The sequence below is a fragment of the Morus notabilis genome, unplaced genomic scaffold (genome assembly GCF_000414095.1).
Source record: "Morus notabilis unplaced genomic scaffold, ASM41409v2 Scaffold300, whole genome shotgun sequence".
NCBI lineage: Eukaryota > Viridiplantae > Streptophyta > Magnoliopsida > Rosales > Moraceae > Morus > Morus notabilis.
Window position 1 is genome coordinate 89,544 of NW_010362092.1, and position 21,833 is coordinate 111,376.

A 21,833-nucleotide genomic window follows, 5' to 3' on the forward strand; every position below is an offset into this window, starting at 1 on the left:
ATATAAACATCACATTATCAAATACAATTAAAGTATGCCCTTATTTTTATTTTTATATATATTCCCAACAATCATTACACGATATTTACAACCCTATTTCTTCTAATTATTTTTCGATAATTGTATACTAGTTTAATCAATACCCTAAAAAAATAGTAACCATCAAATTTAAGTCCACGGCTATGTTCTATATAATTGTTGGAGATTCTGTGATGTAGTATTAAAAAAATGGTGTAGTAATTGTAAGATCAAATTTAAATTATCAGATGACATTAAAGTTGCATTAGATGATTAATAATTGTACCTTATCGACATAATATCTTATTCTTCTAAAAAATTCTCCTAAGCAGTTAGATTATATTCAAATTGTATTAGATTAATAAAAGTAATATAGTAAATTTAATAAAGACTTAATAATTTTTAATTCTGGCGTATTGATAGAATATTTCATAGTATTCTATCACAAAATTCTCCTACGGCTACGTAGTTGAACAAAGGTAATTAGTACATAAGTAGCAATTAGCAAAATAGCAACGAAATTTGGGAAATTCCATATCGATCAACTTCTATGGGCTGTCGACAGATAGAGCCCGAATTATGAGTGGATAGCTTTCAATTCATCACTTGTGGTTGACCAAGATTAATAATTAATCAAGACCATGAAATTACAATGAACCAATATCGATTAGCCACTGCCACGGAGTTAGGCGCAAAATCAGAAAAAATGGATTCCAAAATATCACAATCACCAACCTTTGTTATTTTCTAACATCAAAGTCAGGCATAGTCATTAATATCCACACACAAAAAAGAAAAAAAAAAAGAGAAAAACTAATCATTATAAACTTTTAGATTAATAATTAATCAAGACCATGAAATTACAATGAACCAATATCGATTAGCCACTGCCACAGAGTTAGGCGCAAAAGCAGATAAAATGAATTCCAAAATATCACAAATCACAATCACCAACCTTTGTTAGTTTCTTACATCAAAGTCAGGCATAGTCATTAATATCCAGACACAAAAATAAAAAAATAAAAAAATAATAATAATCATCATTATTAACTTTTCCCACGTAACCCATCACACAATTGATCATCACGATAAAAAGTATGCATAGTAAATTAAAAAAAAATGCTAGCCCAACTCTTTATATCAAAATGTATAGAGTGATAAAAAAATGACAAAAATAATGATGATAATATTTTTCAAAGTAAAAAATCGTTATATATGTAACGTTGGAGATTTAAAATAGGAGATTATTTATAAATAGTGTTATATAGAGAGAATTAAAAAAATATATATTTGTTGTGGGATAAAGCTTAGTAGGGTCCCAAAGACGGCTTGCCATTAGCTGTATGGAAAGCTAAGCTAGTGGCGCTTTCCACTAGAATCAATCAATCTCAGTCACCCAAAACCCTGCTTAAGTATTTACTATTAGAGTTTAGAAAGATGAGAAACTGCTTAAGTATTTACTATTAGAGTTTAGAAAGATGAGAAAAAAATGAGAAAGAAAAATTACACTTTATAAAATATTGAGTTTTTATATTAAAAAATTAACATGTTTAAGTAAAGTAATAAAATATCTTTATATAACTATAATTATATCTGTATTTATACGATGTGATGTGAGACTCAAACATTTTAACCCTTAACATTCACCCCTCCTACACTGACTTTCTTCTAAACTGACTCTCTATATATATTGATAACTCACAAGCTCTTTTCTGCAACATCACATTCGTATTTAATTCTCTCTCCTCTCTCTTTCTCTCTCTAAAATACAACTGAGTGGTCTTTCTAAGTTACTATTATGGCCATGATCAGGTCAAGTGTTGTGGCTTGTGTTTTCTTTTGTGTTGTTGCTTACAATTCTCTCTTGGTCTTGGGACGGCCGGCAACTTTTCTTGAGGACTTCAGAATCACATGGTCCGATTCCCATATCAGGCAAATCGAAGGTGGGAGGGCCATTCAACTAGTGCTTGACCAAAATTCAGGTTACATACTTTTGCGGGGTCTACTTTTTTTTTTTATCATTCATTTTTCCTTTTCAATATTGTAAAAAAAAAAAAAAAATACAAACTTTTATTATTTTTAATATTTCAGGATGTGGGTTTGCCTCCAAAAGGCAGTACTTGTTTGGCCGTGTGAGCATGAAGATCAAGCTCGTACCCGGAGATTCAGCCGGAACAGTCACTGCTTTCTATGTGAGTAGGACTTGAAATTAATCACTATATACATATATATATTTATGATGTATTTATGTTGTCTTATTAGGCTAAATGTTACTTAATTAGTACTTATGATCAGTTGTTTGTCTTAATTAAATTTTTGTGGTGGTTTTAATTAGATGAACTCCGACACCAACGCGGTGCGTGACGAGCTCGATTTCGAGTTCTTGGGCAACCGCTCCGGCCAGCCGTACACCGTCCAGACCAACATCTATGCTCATGGGAAGGGTGACAGGGAACAAAGGATTAATCTCTGGTTTGATCCTGCTCTGGAGTTCCACACGTACACAATAATGTGGAACCATCACCATATCGTGTACGTAATTAATCAACAACGACTTTTGCTCTTAATCCCCGAGTCAAATATTAATTATTCCTAATCTACATGCAAAAGTAGGTTTTTAAGTGCGAGAGAAAGAGAGGAGAGAGAGAGAGAGAGAGAGAGAGAGAAAACGCGAATAGATTCTCCTCAAAACTCAAACATTTGTCCCCTAAGCCTAGATGGAAAACTATGGATTTTCCCAAATAGATTTTTGATAAATATCCTGCTTGATTTTCTGTCTCATTTTCTGTCCCATATGAATGATACATACTATTACTAACAGTTGACATATTCCTCACCAATTACCTTTTCCATGAAAAAAAAAAAAGAAGGGGGGACGCGTTTATTTACTAGTTATTAGACCAAAAAGGAGACAATAATTAAGCACCTCTACTCTTTACTTGTCATTTGTTAATTAGGCACTTCTTCTCATATTTCCTTACGACGAATTTAAGACAGAAAAGTTGATTATGACAGATAAAATAGGATTATCTCTTAAAAAAAAAAAATCTTTTTCTAATACACCACTTCCATGTAATCTCTTTTTTTTTTTCTTTTTTTTATGTATCATTTCCACGTAAGCTTGACTACATTGACTTTTTATTATCCCGTATTTCTATTTGTTCCGAGTGTGTTTTAACTTTATGTAAGACATGCATGCCAAAATTTCATGACTATACCACTTCTTTTTCTATAACCTTCTCTTAAAAAAAAGGGAAGGAAATTGAACCCATAGATAAATATCAAATTAGCAACTTTAAAGAAAAGTAACTTGTGAGTAAAAATAATATATTAAACACAGTGACGGAGCTAGTTTTTCACTTCAGTGGAGACGTACACTTAAATTTTTTTAACAAATTATCTTAGTGGGAGCTTATAAGAAAATATATTTATTTTAGTGTGAGAATATATTATTTTAGTGTAAAATTTTAAAATTTTTAAAGGTAATATTTAAAAAAAAAAAAAATTTGAGTGGGGACGGTAACCCCTACTGAACTGTACTTAAATCCCCCATTGATTACACAACATTTTCCTTTAATATTATCCTAATGCCAAATTTAACATCACAAATTTGTGCACAGCTTCTATGTGGACGAGGTGCCAATAAGGGTGTACAAAAACAACGAGGTAAAGGGAATCCCATACCCTCTCCACCAGCCCATGGGGGTCTACTCCACATTGTGGGAAGCCGATGACTGGGCGACCCGAGGCGGATTGGAGAAGATCGACTGGAGCAAAGCCCCCTTTCTAGCCTACTACAAGGATTTCGATCTCGAGGGCTGCGCGGTCCCCGGTCCTGCTAACTGCGCAGCCAACACTGCCAACTGGTGGGAAGGCTCCGCCTACCAATCCCTCACCGCAATCGAGTACCGGAGGTACAAGTGGGTCCGGGTCAACCACATGATCTATGACTACTGCACCGATAGGTCGCGTTACCCCGTCCCACCGCCGGAGTGCCTAGCAGGCTACTAGACAAAATTCAAGCCACTTTATAAACCTACCAACAAGTTAAATTACTTACCAAACAAAGTGGTATACGTACAATTCATGTCATATACTCTTTTTGTTTTTTGTTTTTGTCTTGTACAATATGGCTCATTATTTTGTATACTGTGTGAGTATACCATGCATGTCGTTTGTTAAGGGTGATGAAGCAATGCTAGGTTTGAATTCTTATAAGGGAGAGGGGTATGGCCGGAAAAGTAAATCATGTCAATTATTTTCTTTGATCACGTGGCTCTGTATGTTCCCTTGTCTGTATCCATGCGATCCAATATCGCATTATTTGTGCCAATAAATGAAAATTTTCTGTTGTGAATGTGAAAGAAAAAGGGTTGCGTGTATGCTTTTTACGGTGTTCTTCTGTCTTTGGCTCTCAAAGATTTCGCACGATTTCTTTTGCTTTTTTGAACTCTCATGGAATGAAAAAGGTCGTTTCATGTACCACACAGGTCAAACGTATACTATAGAGGGAAAGAAGAAAAGGGGTTAATTTTAAGGGAATTTTTACAGTAGGAATTTTTTTTCCCCCCCGCTATACTGGTAGAAACAGTTAATTTAGCCACGAGATTAATTTCTCAACGGTCTAATCTATGATTAGGAGCAATTTTGTGTCGCTGTTTACAAATTTTTAACATGGATGTTCACATATCAAACCGCAGTTCGATAGCGAGAAAAAACAGGTTCCTACTATAGAAATCAATTTCCTTATTCTTGAACATGGCTCCCAATAACAGGAGATTGTGTTACTTTGTCTTTTGCAACTCAAAATAGCATAAAACCATCCTAAAGCATACTTAAAATTGCAATTTTAGTACTTCCATCTTTAAGACGTTGATTTAATACCGTTTTAAATTGGAGGGGCAAGGGTAAGGCAATCCATAATTCTTTGAGAAAATTTAAAATTAATCCCAAAAATTAAAAACTAATTGAAACTTTCGTTAAATTTTATCTCAGCCTAGTATTTTGACTTCAAATTATTGCTTTAGGAATTAAGAACCTATTTTTTTTTTAATTATTCTCTCTTAGGATATCACAATCCTTGTTCTAATGTTGATCAAGTTAGGGTTATACGATTTAACTAATAAATCAGTCAACATCGAGAAAGCCGAACGACATTGTCCAATCAAGCGTGCAACATCAACACTAACTCGCAAAGTGTTCAAATTGGCTAAGGGCCCGTTTAATTCGTTAATTCGAGTTTTTAATTTGAGTTGAGATGTGACTTTATATGAGTTTTTTATTGTAATAAAAAAATTAAATGTGACTGTTTTTGAGATCTTTTTAAACTCGAATCAGTGAAATGAATGTGGTCTAAATATTTGGGGGTTTGATCTTCGAATATCTGCAACTCAATGTTGATGTAGCACTGCACCTAACCGGTTTACTGATTAAACTTCACATCTCGAATTTGATCAACTTGGGAATCGCGAAAAACTGTCAACAAACAATAATACATAATATTTAGCGCCTAATAAAATAATTTGAGGAACAAAATGTCAAGCAGGAAAAAAAATAAAAAGGTATCGAAATGAGGTTGTTTTTTTTTTTTTCTTTCCAAAAATATGGTACTAATTTTAAAGCAAGTTGTTCAATTATCTTGTTCAAGTGTCTGTCCTTGTAATATAAATATGTAGGGAGAGAATTCATTTCTAACATAAGGAGATTATAAGAAGAAAGCTTCTTAAATTCATCCGTTCTATATTTTTCAGTTTTGGCTTTGAATTACTAGTGAACCTTAACATATAAAACACAGTTTGGTCCTTTGGTTCATTATTATTGCTTTTGTTCTGCACACATGCTTCAGTTGTCGCAGAAGCTATGCTTTATGTGCCTGGCAGATTTATATCAATGAATTTCTTCAGATAAGGCCCTTCAATCAGCACTATAACGAGCGCGGGTCCCAGGTTGAGGATGATCACTGTCGGTTGTTGTCGTTTGCACGTGTGGCACGGATCTATTTATGTCCTACATTAATATAAGTTAAAAATTATTTGTATATGTTCTTGTATTGCTATTTATTACCAATAGTAATGATAATCACATTCACACTCCGATAAAGCCTCTTTACAGATAGGATCAATTTCTGACAGTTAAATCTCATTAAAATTACATTAATTTTATATCCGTTTCTAATATATATTTCACAGTTAAAAACAGAACATATTTGATGGTTTATTTTTTCAGTGTCTACAAGAGATATCCCTTAAAAATTTTGGATTTTATTTTTTGGATTCACATGTGAAAATGAAATTATAATCTACTATTGTGGTGATGAATATTAGTTTTCATATTTATATGAGTGGCTCGACATCTCATTGGAAATGGTCAAATGGTCCGTACCTCAATCATCTTCAAGACAACTGTGGGATGCATGGAAATTTAAAATATGCCCTTGTTTGGTGAATCTTTTGCAATGTACGCTAAAAGCCAATCTAGAGGAAGCAAATTGACAAGAATTTTGAAAAGAATGAGCCTTTTGGTCACATAATGTTGAAAAGCCGAACACAAACAAGCATGCTTCTCACATTTTCTTTCCCCGTTTTCGTACAACCAATCAAATTGGAAGGATTCTGAAAGATCAAAAACGTCAGGGATGATTTTCACAGGGGGACCCCAGATCACAACTAGATTGATAGAAGCATTTAAAAATCATGGACCCTGCCAACTCTCAAGTTGTTTGACCTGAGCTGATAAATGAGTTGAGATGGGACCATCTTCTGAGCTAGCAAAAGTTAGATTATGAATTCACTTAACCAAGCAATAATTAAAAGTTTTTGTTGATTATTTGGATATCTTATGGCCGAGTTTAGAATTACTGTGCTTTTAGTAGAAGCACTATTTTTTTACGTAAAATAAAACTATAAGTTCTAACTTCTCAAAATAAATTAAAAAGTCGCACTATATTTGAATTGTATTTTATAGAAAGTGCTTTTAACAACTCTAAAACCAATCCCAAACTCACCCTATATGTCTTCTCATATGGCTAGCTTAGCATTACCAAAGCTGCCAAAGTACTCAAGGGAGAGGAAACCAAGATAGCCTACTACTATAAAGATTATGTAGAGCTCTTTTATTCTCTTATTCTTTTGTTTTGGTACTTGGATAATCTAGAGAGTTACTCATAAGCAAAGATATATACAACCAAAGATATATATATGACTAGATCATTGGGAAAACAAAAACTGACGTGGCAAACCAATCTATGAGAAGAGGGTATTGTCTTTGGGGTCACAATCAATGGTTAAACATGCAGACGAGTCGATGAGTATATGGATAAGGCGTAGATAGAATGTAGTGGAAGAGAGCCACATATCAAAGTTAGGTATATATAACATATCAGAGTTACAGGAAACACAAAGTGCTATAATTGATTGAGCGCTAAGCTTACATTGGATTCCCCTTCAGATTGATAGTATCAAGTTCACACCGACATACAAGAAACTTGAGAGAGAGAGAGAGAGCCTCTTAAAGGATGTCATCTAGAGACCTTAAAATTTTCATGAGAGGGTAGAACTTATAACCAAAAGAAGGGGAAACAAAGTTATTGCTTGGCAATGTTGATCTTCACCGCAATCGGCTCTGAGCAATATGGACAATTTCCAAACAGAACGTTAAATGACCTGCAATGCAAGTATGAGTAGAAATTTTAAACAAGTAACAGAAATGATATCCGCAGTTAGCAATTGTAGGATATGAGATGACATGAGTTACAGATGTGACATAAATCATTGAGAATGTCAAAATGTTCCCAGGATCTATCAGCAAAGAAACTGTTCTGGGGACACCCCAGACCCAGTGGCACATATCTACAGCTTTAACTCAAAACCAAATTAGAGTTCGATCCATGGCATACAAAAAAAGGCAAAAGAAATCTACGGATCTTTTTTGTTTGGTGTGTTTTTGGAATTCTTAAGTTCTGAGATCTGATTGAACTAGTTGGACCACAGTTGAAACAGTGTTGGCTTAATAATAGAAGAGAAAATATATTAATCAAAATGGAAATTAAGAGATGGGGTAAGTACCAATAAAAGCGGACTAGTCTGGAAAATATTTAGCTATTCCTGTCCATTAGACATTAAGTTGTGAGGACCCTTTTAAATGACATCCACCCACCCCTCGAATATAATTTTTCCTTTAAAAAAAAAAAAAGAATCCGCCACGCAAGCCCCCCAAAAAGGAAATAGTTATTGTGTTCTTTTCCTTAAATTGAAGAATTTTGGCCAATGAAGTTGTTTGTCCCTTATAATGCAAAGTCAAAACTCATTAGGTCAACTCAATACGGTAAAATAATGAAAGGAACCGAACATACTGCCTTGTTGTGGTGATTGAGCGCAACCAGTCACCGAGACAAACACTATGGAAAGCTCTGTTGCAGTTGGTATTCTCACACGTGTAGTCGATTCCACTCCCGCTCTTATCTCCCAGCTCCTCATCTACATTACGACATAGAAAGTCAACATAATTTCACGACCGAAAATAGCTATCTTTCTTTCTGTAACATTACCGATTGGAAGACTTTGAGAATAACAAATTCCACATTCAACTTCTTGGTCGTTCTTCTGGACATCTGGACGCCTTGGCAGTTGAGTCGCCAGAAGGCATTCAAGATTCTCTAAAAATGACCTCTTAGTACTCCTGTGTGATAAATCAGAATACATTTATTTTGCTTATTTTTCCTTTCTGCTTGATGTCAAGATGCATGACTAGTAAATGCGCAAACAAATATATAGACAACACTTGCTATAATCATATTTCTCAGCTAAAATAGGATAGGCGTGGTCACATGCAGTACATTGGCGGGAATCAATATTCAAGCGAAGGAATTAGTATTTATTCTCATAGCAAATGTAAATATTTGGCCAATTTTATTTGAAAACTTGGATTATAACAAAGAGGTTACAGTACTATACAATATCATAACTATCCACAACATGCCAACCTCAATCTTAGGCTATGGTCAAACTGCTTTTCACTAAAAGAAATATGAGTTCTATGTTGGTTGATTTTCGTAAACTAGGATTTATTTCAGCAGTAAATGCATCATAAAATTCACATTTGATAAAACTCAGATCTAAATTCAAGACGCATGGCATACCAGAGTTTGCTGTTTCTTTGCCAATTCTTTCTCATGATGTTCACAAGTTGACCTGAACCTACAAAACGAATTCTAAACCAACTTAAAATATTCAAACCATAAGATACAGAGGGAAAAAAGCAAGAAGGAATGGTATAGGTTTACTAATTTGCACTTAAATCTCACTCTGGTAAAGATCTAGGATCATTGGCAACTATAGATAGGACGATGAAGCAATCATTGCCTGAAAAGAATGGAAGTTTCAAGGACGATTAGTACTGAGAAAACATAGGGGAGAAACGATATGTTAATACTTGATTAGAAACAAAGGAGTCACCTATATCGATAGAGCGGGATGACAAGGACGACATTTTACTATCAACAAAAAGTGTTTTGTCAATATCCTTCAAGGTCGACCAAAATTCCTGAAGCTTATTCAGATGCTGAAGTACAAATACAAGTGGTTGAAAGGTTATAGTGAACATAAAAACCCATGAACAGACATAATAGATAACACCATCTAGCAATTGACCAAGAAAGAAAGCAATGAGAAAGCTCATGAGGCCATTAAAATAAATACATATATATATATGGAATCAATACCTCCTGAAACTGCTGCACCACGTTTTTTAATCTTGAGTGGATCGACCATTCTAAATCATAAATGTAAGGCACCTCCTGAACGAAATTTTATTCAAACTCGGGCGATAAAGAGAGAATTTTAATAATCAACAAAATTAAAGAAGATATACTGCTGAAATTGAAGGGGGCGATTTGGGGTAGGCTTTATCCAATTGGATTTCCAAATGATGAACTCTGCCCTTCTTATCCCTGTTAACATATAAGTCCATACATATAAGACGGAATAAGCAAGTGATAAATGAGAAATCAGCAGCCAAAAGTAAATTGAAGGGCCAAAGGAAACTAGCTTTAATCAAAGAAGAAACTTTTAGAAACAATTGGATACAACAACAGCCTCAATTTGAAAGAAAAATGAAACGGAAAAAAAAAATCAAGAAATGAAACATGAGAGATTCAAAGGGAAGCTAAACTAGAGTGTTGTAATATTGATTGCTGGAAAACTGATAGATAGGAGTTTTAGGCATACGCGATAACCTTAAGACAGGCTCAATCTTTTAACGGATTACATCCAATCATGTTTGGCAACATTGTTAGGACATTTCGGCATTGTCAAGACACGAAATATTTGATTGTCGATAATGGGTTCTTGTGACAGAAATATGGACCAATGACACGTTCTTAAATTTTCATAAAAGCAAAAAATAACTTAGTTTCTTTTCCCACATGTGGACGTGAGGGAAAGAAGCAAGGATTGGTCGATCCATGCAGAAAACAATTCTAGGTGAATGAAGAATATAAGCAAGAATATCTTACAACACGCGAAGGCTAAGAAGTGTTAGATCTCCACTCAACCTCACTAGATGCTCCCATCCAATCTCTTCTATCTGCATATATATGACCAAGTGAAGATCCTCATCAGCAAACTAATACTGGCAGCTAAGACACTCAAGTCGCCAATAAGTTTACAATGAATCAAAATGAAGTAATCAGTGTTCTCGATAAGATTGATATATGGAAGTCGGCATCATAGTTAGAATCATTTTGATTGTTTGTAACTACATATTGGGAGAATACCATGGCAAATTCTATTAGTTGTACACTTTTATGGTATCAGAGTATCCGAATAAAGGTAATTGATCATTTTATTGACATAGAAAGGTATCAAAGAATCTAGAAACAAATAAGTAACAAGACATGATCCAAGACATTTATAGCTTCTATTTCATGTTTTCTTTGTAACATGTTTAAACACACCTTGAATTGATGCTTAGCTCAAAAATATGGCTTGAAAACAGTAGCGTCACAACCAATGTAAGGAAGTGAACCAAATTGAAAAATTCAAAATCATAAGCAGATTTTCATTTGTGAATGATGAAATGGAATCAAATTAAACATAAGCATATTCTCTAGCATAAAAAAAAAAAAAAAAATTTGCTGTATAGCGTAAGGGATCAACATAACAATCACCAACCAACCTCCGAGTACACTAAGCGATGAAATCTAGTGGATTTATCCAGCTCTTTGCTTCTAGTCTGATTACTGCATTCCTGTACATCAACATTATCCATTAACACATACATGAGAGCATAGTTTTAAAAAGGCGGAATCGGGAACCGAGGCGTTTTGCCTGATAAAAAAACTACAATAATCTATCAACCCAACTTCAACTTCAAACAAAAATGACAAACACAAATATTAATAGGACTATTGTTTATCTCCATTGTTCCCACTCCTCAATGTCTCAATCTTCATCTTCACAATGCAAAACCATTTTGCAAATTATAAGAACCACATTAATAACCCAAATGAGGAAACTCTACCATAACCTTATTATTTAACCAATGAGCTAAGATTTACATTCCAAAGAAACCCATTTTGAGGTTTTGTAAAATCAAAGAAATCCCGACAGGACCCATCATAGAAGCAAAGGGAAATGAGCGATAACAACAGAAACACTCACAAAAATCCCAACTTCAAACAAAAATTACAAACAGAAACCACCAAAATAATAATAATAATAATAATCGTAATTATACAAACAGAAACCAACCATGGAGAAGCTTGGTTTACATGTAGCTTGAAATTGTCTCGGAAGGAGGTGTGGATACGTTGTTCGCGACGGCAGAAGGACTGAGAGAACGTTATCCAATCGGGGGATCGCAGAGGGGGAGGCTCGACCGTCGACGGCTGGGGATGGAGATTTGGGGCCGAGAGTCACTGATGTTTTTAGAGTGAATCATACTAATTTTTCATTTTTAGCATATACCCTAATTATTATTGTTAGCAGTTCCGCCGTAAACTTTAAAATTAAAGAAAAGTAAGGGATTATTTTTTGGAGTGTAACTTGAGTATAATTTTTAAGTTAAATTTGAGTTATAACTTAAGTTGAATTTATAACTTGAATAAAGTTGAGTAAAGTTGAATAAAGTTAAAACTTAAAAGAACATAAATTTGAATAAATTATAACTCGAGTTATCTTTTTTTAAATTTTTTAGATAAAAAAAACATGCCCTAAAAAACTACTTTTTACAGCTGTCATCTTTTATTATTGACCTCTTAGTCATATTTCTTTTTATTATAATAGATTAACTTAATCAAATGAATGGTCTCATGAGTTCAGAGGTTTATTATGTTAACCTCAATGTTTGGTTTAACTTTTAAAACGACTTATGTTTGGTATCTGATTTATTATATTATTTCAGTTTATGCCTTTTCATTAGTTAGGTGTTAAATATTTGACATAATTTATAAAAATTAGAGACCAAAACTAAAATATCTAAAATTCAAAGACTAAAATAATACAAAAAGTAAAAGTTAATCTCCACAAATTGTTCCTAAATTATGTAATTTTGATTCCTAATTTTTAAAAATTTCGTTAAATATTTAGCACCAAGTTAGTAGAAGGATTAAAATTGAATCAGAATAATAGATTAGATACCGATGGGAGGACGTTTTAAGAGTCAATTTTAAACAAAATTCTTAATATCAATAGCAATTAAAATCTAATAACGTTCATCAGTTTTTAAACTTCAATTGCTATTAATTTAAAAGTTTAGGGATGATTTTCAGCCTGCAAAAAATATGATAGAAGTTTATAATTTTGTCTGGTAACACTGACATGCATGCAAACCACATGGCAGCTTATGATCCCGTTTATTTCACCGATTCGAGTTTTGCTACAGTAAAAAGCTCTCATAAACAATCACATCTAACTTTTTTACTATAGTAAAAAGCTCTCACATAAAATCACATCTCAACTCAAATTAAAAATTAAAATCAGTGAACTAAACATGCCTTAGCTAATACCAGTCCAATAGCTAGATCAAACTCATAAAAACCCAATGCATGCATCCACCAAAGGCAAAGCCATGGGGGTTGAAGTGGTCGAGCATTAAATATTGGAACGTGATACCTTGATGAACTTTATCAATAAACTGATCCTCCCAAAAAGCATTTGTTATAAGAATGCTACAAAAACATATATTATATAAAACAAGACTATATAACGCACACCGAACCAGGAGACAACTCATGCACAAACATGTCGGAACATCATAAAAAGAATCAATTAATTTTATATATCGATTCTTTTAACATAATGTATTGTATACATAGTGAATAATATCCACGTTACAAAGAGCAACATCCAACTGAAAAACAACAATTGAAGTCTAGGTGATTCCTTAAACCTAGAGGGAATTTAGAATACTTCTCATTCTCTCTCTCTCTCTCTCTCTCTCTCTCTCTCTCTCTCTCTCTACCTGTTGTGAAGAGGATTAGCTCCGGTCGGAATGCCTCTCTTATCTTCATGAGTAGTGACATTACATGAATATTTAGTGGTGCAAGAAGAAGAACCGCTAAGCTTGGTCATGAAATCAGAAATCCCACGAGCAACTGCAAGATTAGACCCCGGGTTTGCGAAAATCAACAGAAGTACCAGAAGAACAAATTGTGCAGCCATTGATATGCCACGGAGCTAGCTGATAGGATTTGTGTTAGAACATAATATTTGGAAGGAAATTTAGACTGTGAAGGCGTATTATATATATATTATATGTGTGTGTGTGTAAAATGGTTCTTCGAATGAACTCGCAATCGAGGGTAGTGGAGGAATGTATAAACTTCACTAGGTTACCCGTAAACGGTAAATGGGAATATTAATATAACCACCATATGTGTGTTTATATGCGTGTCTGTCTGTGTATAAATATATCCTCTCAGGCTTAGGTGGTTAATTATTATGTGTGAATGCCTCATGAGCATCCAACGGTATCATCAATCCCGAGGGCGCTCTTTCTTCTCTTTGAAGTTGGGAGTGCCTGCTAGAGTATATATATATATATATATATAATATATATATATACCTTCTTAATCAAGCATGAAACATCCTGCAAATTTCCCTCGCGCTGTGGAACTTTTTGTTTTAAATTTTATTTTAATGTGGATGCTTAGCCGCGAGGGGCAATTCCTAATCAATATAACACCGATTTCTTTTTGTATATATTGAAAGGTTAATCACTCAAATTATCTATAATTTTGGCCCTTAAATTTTAAAATGTCCCACTTTTACTTCTAAATATATTATTTTGTTTCAGTATTAAATATTCGACGAAATATATAGAAAATTACAGATCAAAAGTGGAAAAATCCAAAGTTTGGAAACTATTTGTGGAAAGTGACTTTTATCTTTTATATTGTTTTAAACCTTAAACATTTAGATTAAACTATTTGTGGAAAGTGACTTTTACCTTTTATATTGTTTTAAACCTTAAACATTTAGATTTTTCATATACCGTCGTATATTTAACACTTAGTTAGAGGGATTAAGGCTGAAACAATGTAATAGACTAGAGACGAAAAATGGGACATTTTAACATTATGAACTTAATTGAGATTAAAGGTAGACCTCAAGTGTCATTTCTAGGGTTAAACGGGATGATCATGCTTCATCCTACAAATGCATTAAACCGAAGGCCAAGTCAAACATACATATAAATGGAGCCAAGGCTTCGGTTTTCTGACGCTAGAGGAAATAATTCAAGGAGGATATCCTTCTCATGGCGGATCTCGCACTCGAGAAAAGCAAAGCAGCAAATAAAATTTTGATACAACACAATAAAATTACATGCCTCTCTGGTCACTCATCATTCTTCGCAAATAATCCAGATTCTATTGAGAATTTGTGATTTCTCAACAGCCTTTTCAAAGAGCAGCTAATATGTCTTAAAGTGACATTCCGGTTAAGTCTCACACTTTTTGTGCAAATATCCTGTGTCTTCCTAAACAGTGGCGGAGCTAGCCTTTCACTTAAATAGGGGCGTACACTAAATTTTTTTAAACAAATTATTTTAGTAGGGGCATATAAGAAAATATATTTATTTTAGTATGAGTATATATTATTTTAGTGAGAGCTTAAGTGTAAAATTTTAAAATTTTTAAAGATAATATTTTTTTTCAAAAAAATTTAAGTGAGGGCGGTTGCTCCCGCTCATCTTCAAGTGGCTCCGTCACTGTTCCTAAAGAATATTGGAGGAGGAATACGCTTGGAGGTTCGTATGTTGGGCTTCAAATTTCATCTCGTACGTCCTACGTGCATGCATGGATATGCATGGCAGAACAAGAACAAGAATTTACAGTGGTAAAAAAATAAAAACCAATCCAAAAGTAAAAGACAAGCCTGTCAAATGAGGGACAAATATGTAGAGAATAAAGACTTAAGAGAGGCTTTTGGAAAATTATGGCATACGCGTCTTTTCCATTACATTGATTGATTATAATTTAAATAATATAAATAATTTAACTATTGAAATAGAGGAAACTAACTAAATGAAAAACTAGCTAGATAATTACAAAGGAAATCAGAAATCTAAATCTAAATATTTACAAATTTGAATAAAGTAACTACAAATTAGGTAATTTCTCCTCTAGAGGACATATACTTCTGATAACCAAAGATTTTAAGCGGACAATTCTCTATTGATCAACAATCGCTATCTTGCTCTGAAAGAGATGAAAATTGTAACTTCATGTTGTTGGGATAAATTGGTGTGCTTTATGTTTCATGAAATTGTAACTTCGACCCAGATTCGTGATCTTAGTGTCCAACAGTCTGTCTTCAATGATTTAAAGGGGGTTTGCTCCAAAATGTTCCTTATATGACATCAATGTGACCAAAAAATGCTCAAAAAGTTATGAAAGTTAGGGTGCGCTTAGAACTCGTTTTAAAATGATTTTATTTTTTATATGAAAATGAAAATGAAAACGTTTTCAATCTTAGACAGAAATCATTTTTGAAAATGCATTTGGTAGTTTTATCAAGAGATTATTTTCAGTATAAAAAAATCCATTAATGTCTCTCTCTCTCTACTCGAGAGAGGAGAAAACGAAAATAAAAAATGAAAAATGACTAAAAATCGTTTTTCATTTCTCTTTCATTTTACACTAAACTAAAAAATCGTTTTCATTTCATTTTTTGTCTTTAATTGTGCCAAACGTCATTTATCTCATGTTTTCATTTTTTATTTCTCAAAAAACATAAAAAAAAAACAAAAACAGCAACAACTCCAAACAGAGCCTTAATACCTAATTTTGGTTATTTCCGAAGCTTTGAAACACTCATAAACGGCCTACATAACACATGAAACTCAAAGAATCTTTCACCCATAGATTGTACTCAAATTATACAAAGCTCATTGCGCTTTCGTTTGGGCCAAAAATATCAATTTTATGTAATAAGGGTTTTTATTAGACCGATGGAAAATGTTTTTACCCTCCAAAATTTGAAAAAATAGAGAAAATAAGATCACCAAACCCCACTTGAAACATATATTTAATATTTATAAGATGATCACAACATTCATTTAGAGCAAATCAATAGATTCAAAAAAGTGAATCTTTAAAAACCACGATGCACACCACAAAGTTGAGAGTACGAAATCAATATATTAAAAAAAAAAGTGAATTTTTAAAAATCATGATGCGCACCACAAAATTGGCGGTCTTCGTACTAAACTAGGTTGCTCTGATTTTAATTTCTTTTTTAAAAAGCCTCTTCTTTCAATAGTTTATTATTTAAAATTTCTATTTAGCGTCAAAGACGTGAACGGTTCTCGTAAGCCCGGTTCATTTCACCGATTTGAGTTTAAAATTTGAGTTTTGTTACAGTAAAAAACTCTCAGAAACAGTTATATCTAATTTTTTTATTATAGTAAAAAATTCTCACATTAAATTATATTTCAACTCAAATTAAAAATTCAAATGAACAGGACCACAGTGTCTCACATCTTTTGCACTAGGCTCAAAAGCCACACACTCACATATAAGCCCAAACTCATACACATGATGTGTTTCACCCTAACCTTATGGGCTCATATTCTTGTGGGCTATCAAGCTTTGTCAATTGGAGATTCTCTGGCCCAATGGGCTAGCCATAGCACTGAGTCCATGCTCTTCGTGTTAATGACATAAAAAGTGAGTGGTCATCCTATGGTGTAACAGTTAATATTATGCATAACCAAACTCACATTTAACAAAGTTGTTCATAACATGTTTTGATTAATATTGAAGAGAATTATTAAATCCAGGTAGTCCCCAAATAAAAATATTCCAACACAGAATACTTCATTTGTGTGTTAATTCTTCAATTGTCAATTGTCATGAAAACTCTACAATAATCCATGACATGCTCAATATCGTCTAAAAGTAATAATAAAACCAGTGTGCCATGTAAACTTGGTGGGTAATATTTTTGAAGTATAGTTATTTATTTGTACCCTTTTTATGTGTAAATTATGCTTTTATTTTCTATAAAGATGGTATATTTTAATACCAATTCTGTATTGGAAGTATAATGAATTAACGGTAAATTGTCACTTAACTCCACCTTAAGAGTAGGGTGTGTTCATTTCATAACTCAAGTCACAAGTGAGTTATGACTAGAGTTGTGTATGTGAGAGGAAAATACTGTAGTAAAAAAATTGAATTTGAATTTTTGTGAGACAAAACATTGTAACAATAAAACTTGAACTGTGACTTGAGTTGTAAAATGAACAATATCGTAGAGTTTAAACTCCTATAATTTTTTTTAATAAAAATATACCAATTATCTAAAAGTAATATATTCTTTTAATTCACTCGTCTGCCTCACCATTATGAACACAACTGTTGCCTTGGATTGAAGTGGGTCCATTGGGAATTAAATCCAAACTATTGGGCCAATAGTTTATCAATTTGCATATTGCATTGGATATATTCGCTCTCTCATAATTATAAACAAAAATACTGTCTCCATCTCTTGTTTTAGGCTTCAACTCCATCACTGCATTGTTAGTTTTATTCTGAAAAGCTTGAAAGCTAATTTCAGCTTTGTGGTCCTATGCTATTTCCACGTCTATTTTATGGATATATATATATATATATATGTATGTATATTATATATTTTGATATTGCTGTGGGCCCAATCATACAAAGGCAAAATTGGGCCACTAATAAGTTATCTGTTGGGCTTTAGTGATGACCCACCTGAACGAATATATCATGTGTCAATGTCATCTCTAAGGTTACCATTTGTATGGGCTGTCATGCGCAAGATACTCACGTGAAGTCAGAAGCTGTTGAGAGCTCTGGACCAAAAACCTCGCAAAAGAAGCATTAAATTCGAGAGTAAAAACCGTCGCATGATCCAGGTTGCTGTTTTATGCATTGTTTGCTTCTCACTATAATTTCTGGATCCACAAATAAAGGGCTTTTATCATTAATTCAACATGAAAAAAAAAGTTTTATCTAACTATCATGTCCGCCTTATCTACGGTCCCTCGAGGGGACGGTCCTTCCGACGTAACGTATAAAATAAAAAATATAGTATGACATTTATTTAACGTGATATATACATTATTTAACATAACATGACAATTAACACAAATATTAAAAAGACATAAAACTAAGATATATTTAATATCTACATTAATTTATTTAACATAATATAGACATTATTTTTCATAACACAACAGTTAAATAACGCAACATGAATATAAAAAGGACGTAACACCAAAAAATTTTAATTATCTGAGACTATTGCTACACTTAATTTTGTTATTTAACATAATACGGATGTTAACACGTGTATAGAATAGGAGGAGGCAATTAAATATACCTTGGTGTCTAACATTTTCCTTAGTATTAAGTATGCTAAATAAATTCCATGTTACATTTTCAATTCTATATATTACGTTATAGGGACCGTTCCACCGAGAGACCGTAGACAAGCCCTATATAGTTTCAGAATATGAATTCTCTCTTTTAGGTATGGATACTTAAATCTATTTTCTTTTTTTTTTCTTTTTTTAACTTATCCTTTAAAAATAAATAAATACATATCGGGAATCTATATATAGTCATGTTAGTGCCTCTTTCTTTTCTTTGGCATCATTTATAGCCTAAGCCTAAAAATGTGACAATACACATTTGTTTTTTTTTTTTTTTTTTGCTAGGAAAAAAAAAGTGTAAGAATACAACTTAAATCCACAGCCGACTTGTTTAATTTCAACCCAAAAGGAAAAAATGAGACAAGAAAATTAATGGCTGGAGAAACTAGAAAGCCTTAGCCAACCTATGCGTTTGAATTCACATATTATATTTACCACCAAAAGTCCGATATACCAACTGACCATAATCCATAATTAACTAAGAGCCCCGGAAAAGCACCAACCCAAAGTCCCAACCATTATATTGGAAGAATTAATATATATGTGTATATATATTTCAACGTTCTTCTAGAATTGGATATGAAAGTCTTTTTCTCAAAAGTCGTTTATTTGTATGATTTCTTCTTGCAATTATTGAAAAAAATTTCCAGCGATTTAATGGTGTACTATCTATTTTCCAGCTATTTAATGGTATACTTTCTAGTACACCGTCATTAATATTCCAAATTCCCAAAGTCTTAAACTGTGGATTCTAACTTCCAAGTGAATAATATATCCCACAAGAACTAAAGTCCCACTGACAATATTATCGGAATTTAGCCTCAAACAACTAAATCATGGCCAATAATCATGCATGTTGATAACGTGGTAATGTGTGTAGCCTTTTTCTTTGATATAAATGATCGCGGGTGTAACTGTTTTGTAGAAAAAAAGGCGTCTTTAAAAAACATTTTTATTTTTTTATTGCTTTACTAGATTATATATGGTAACATCCTAAGCTGACTAGGGTGTGTAAACCAATTAAATCGTTTATTTTAAGTGAAATGCAAACTAAACTAATTACAAATTAGTTTAGAGATTTTCAAATCAAACCGAAAAAAATAACTTAAACTAGTCGGGGTAAGAACCATCGTCATTACAAATGAAAGAAAAAAAAAATCCACAAGCTAGAACATCAAAACGCCAAAGAGAGCAAGGTCCCAAACCGAAAAAAATAACTTAAACTAGTCGGGGTAAGAACCATCGTTATTACAAATGAAAGAAAAAAAAATCCACAAGCTAGAACATCAAAACGCCAAGGAGAGCAAGGTCCTTCAACACCAACGAAACAAAACAGTAGAAAAGACGAGTAGTTGATAATACACAAAGGCGATAATCAGTGTGTGTACTATAAGACGACTCAACTTCTCTCGCAAACCACAACCTCTACACGGTAGATCGAGATGAATTCCAATGCGTCTAAAAATGTCTCAAGTTCAACGACGATCCCATTCCTACTTTAGATTTGATCAGGCAACCATCTTCTAGAAAAACTATAGGTGCATTTGATGACGAGCTTGTAGAAAAACTTTGGTGGTCAGAGGCTAAACAAACACCAAGCCTCTGACCATGAAAATTCCTCTCTTTTTTCCCTCTCTACCTTTGTGTTTTTGCTGATAATTAATAAGAGTCCGTTTGGTTAGAGGATTTGTTCTCTGATTCGAATCATGGTTCATGATCTGCTACAGTATTTTCTCTCAAAAAAACACACGTAAATCGAAAATAGTTCTAATCCATGAACCAAACGAGTTATTCATTAATATTACAAAATTGCCACTATGCGGATCTCCTCTTTATCCTTACCATTTTATACAATCTTTCTTACATGGTCAACTTCTTTTTTATTTCTTTTGTTTTTCTTTTCTTCCTCCGTCTGTTTTTCTCCCATTGGATATACACACCAATGGGAACATTATAATATGTATTTCATAAAAAGAAAGTGAAATGACAAGTGGTAAGATGAGAAGAAAAATAAGAAAGATAATGACCAAATAATGTACCTAGAATACAGAGAGAGTTTATATGAGTATTCTTGATTGGAGGTTTGACGCATCCTAGGCCTATGGCTATCGAATTTCTTTTACAAGTAATTTATCGTATATTGAGTTCCAGGTAAGGATTCGTGCCACCTGTAGAGGAGGAGGGTTAAGGTAGGCCTGGGCAAATTAGTCTTCGAGAGTGTTTAGTACGAGGATTCGTGCTATAGTTCGTGACTCGCATTTTCTCTCACAAAAAACACACGTAAACTGAAAATGACTCTGAATTATGGTTCTGAATCTGTGAACCAAACGTTCACTTCATCTCAGCTTACTCTTTATAGGTTTTCGCCTTAACTTCAAACCTCTTCGTTGTTGGGGCATTTTTTACAACTACTTGCTCTTTATAGGTTTTCGCCTTAACTTCAGACCTCTTCATTGTTGGGGCATTTTTTCCAACTACTTGTCTTCTATGCCACTTTCTGCCACTTGTGCTGAAGAGTCTCACTCTTTGTAGTGTTTTTGATATTCTGGCATGTTTATTATTTTATCTTTCGTTTATAATAACAGTTGCCCCTATTAGCTTGTCTTTTACACCATTTTTTTAGCGTTTAGTTATCTTTTTCATTTGCAGAATTTCTTTCGTTGAGATATTTTGCGTGGCCTTCGTATTAAAGAGTCATTGTATGTTCGATTTTTGGTGTATTTTTAGATGTTTTTTCTTTATATACATTATTGGTTAAATTAAACGTTTTCCCCTCAAACTATAGGTTTTGTCACAAAATACTTTCAAATTTTCATTTTTGTTTTTTTTTTCTCCCCGAACTTCAATAACTTTTACACATTTTCCCCCTCAACTATATTTTTGCAGAAAAGATCACGTGAAATGTAAAAACTAAC

The 21,833-nt window shown here is 33.2% G+C and overlaps 2 protein-coding genes across 3 annotated transcripts; one reads left to right on the forward strand and one right to left on the reverse strand.

Moving 5' to 3' along the window:
* The first annotated feature begins 1,748 nt into the window (after nt 1-1,748).
* On the forward strand, nt 1,749-4,382 carry LOC21391157 (probable xyloglucan endotransglucosylase/hydrolase protein 6). Its single transcript, XM_010101100.2, has 4 exons — nt 1,749-2,000; nt 2,110-2,210; nt 2,354-2,550; nt 3,639-4,382. The coding sequence occupies exons 1-4, from the start codon at nt 1,817-1,819 to the stop codon at nt 4,027-4,029; spliced, it is 873 nt and encodes a 290-aa protein (XP_010099402.1). The 5' UTR covers nt 1,749-1,816; the 3' UTR covers nt 4,030-4,382.
* A 2,960-nt stretch (nt 4,383-7,342) lies between these two features.
* On the reverse strand, nt 7,343-11,968 carry LOC21391158 (E3 ubiquitin-protein ligase FANCL). 2 transcript variants are annotated; one of them, XM_024167564.1, is made up of 11 exons: nt 11,766-11,968; nt 11,191-11,262; nt 10,529-10,599; nt 9,886-9,964; nt 9,737-9,811; nt 9,471-9,576; nt 9,320-9,377; nt 9,155-9,226; nt 8,564-8,694; nt 8,369-8,492; nt 7,343-7,679 (listed from the first exon to the last, which is right to left on the reverse strand). In XM_024167564.1, the coding sequence occupies exons 1-11, from the start codon at nt 11,766-11,768 to the stop codon at nt 7,601-7,603; spliced, it is 870 nt and encodes a 289-aa protein (XP_024023332.1). In that variant the 5' UTR covers nt 11,769-11,968; the 3' UTR covers nt 7,343-7,600. The 2 variants fall into 2 exon arrangements, with proteins under 2 accessions (XP_024023332.1, XP_024023331.1); XM_024167563.1 differs by having other exon boundaries at nt 9,155-9,235.
* Between the last annotated feature and the right edge of the window lie 9,865 nt (nt 11,969-21,833).

Excerpts from the sequence above, each read along its gene's own strand:
- LOC21391157 (XM_010101100.2), top strand. The coding sequence starts at position 1,817 with ATGGCCATGATCAGGTCAAGTGTTGTGGCTTGTGTTTTCTTTTGTGTT. Across the intron at positions 2,001-2,109 it reads AGTGCTTGACCAAAATTCAG|GATGTGGGTTTGCCTCCAAA; the intron begins GTTACATACTTT and ends TTAATATTTCAG. Across the intron at positions 2,551-3,638 it reads TGGAACCATCACCATATCGT|CTTCTATGTGGACGAGGTGC; the intron begins GTACGTAATTAA and ends ATTTGTGCACAG.
- LOC21391158 (XM_024167563.1), bottom strand. Across the intron at positions 9,577-9,736 it reads TGGTGCAGCAGTTTCAGGAG|CATCTGAATAAGCTTCAGGA; the intron begins GTATTGATTCCA and ends TTTGTACTTCAG. Across the intron at positions 7,680-8,368 it reads TCAATCACCACAACAAGGCA|GTCATTTAACGTTCTGTTTG; the intron begins GTATGTTCGGTT and ends CTTGCATTGCAG.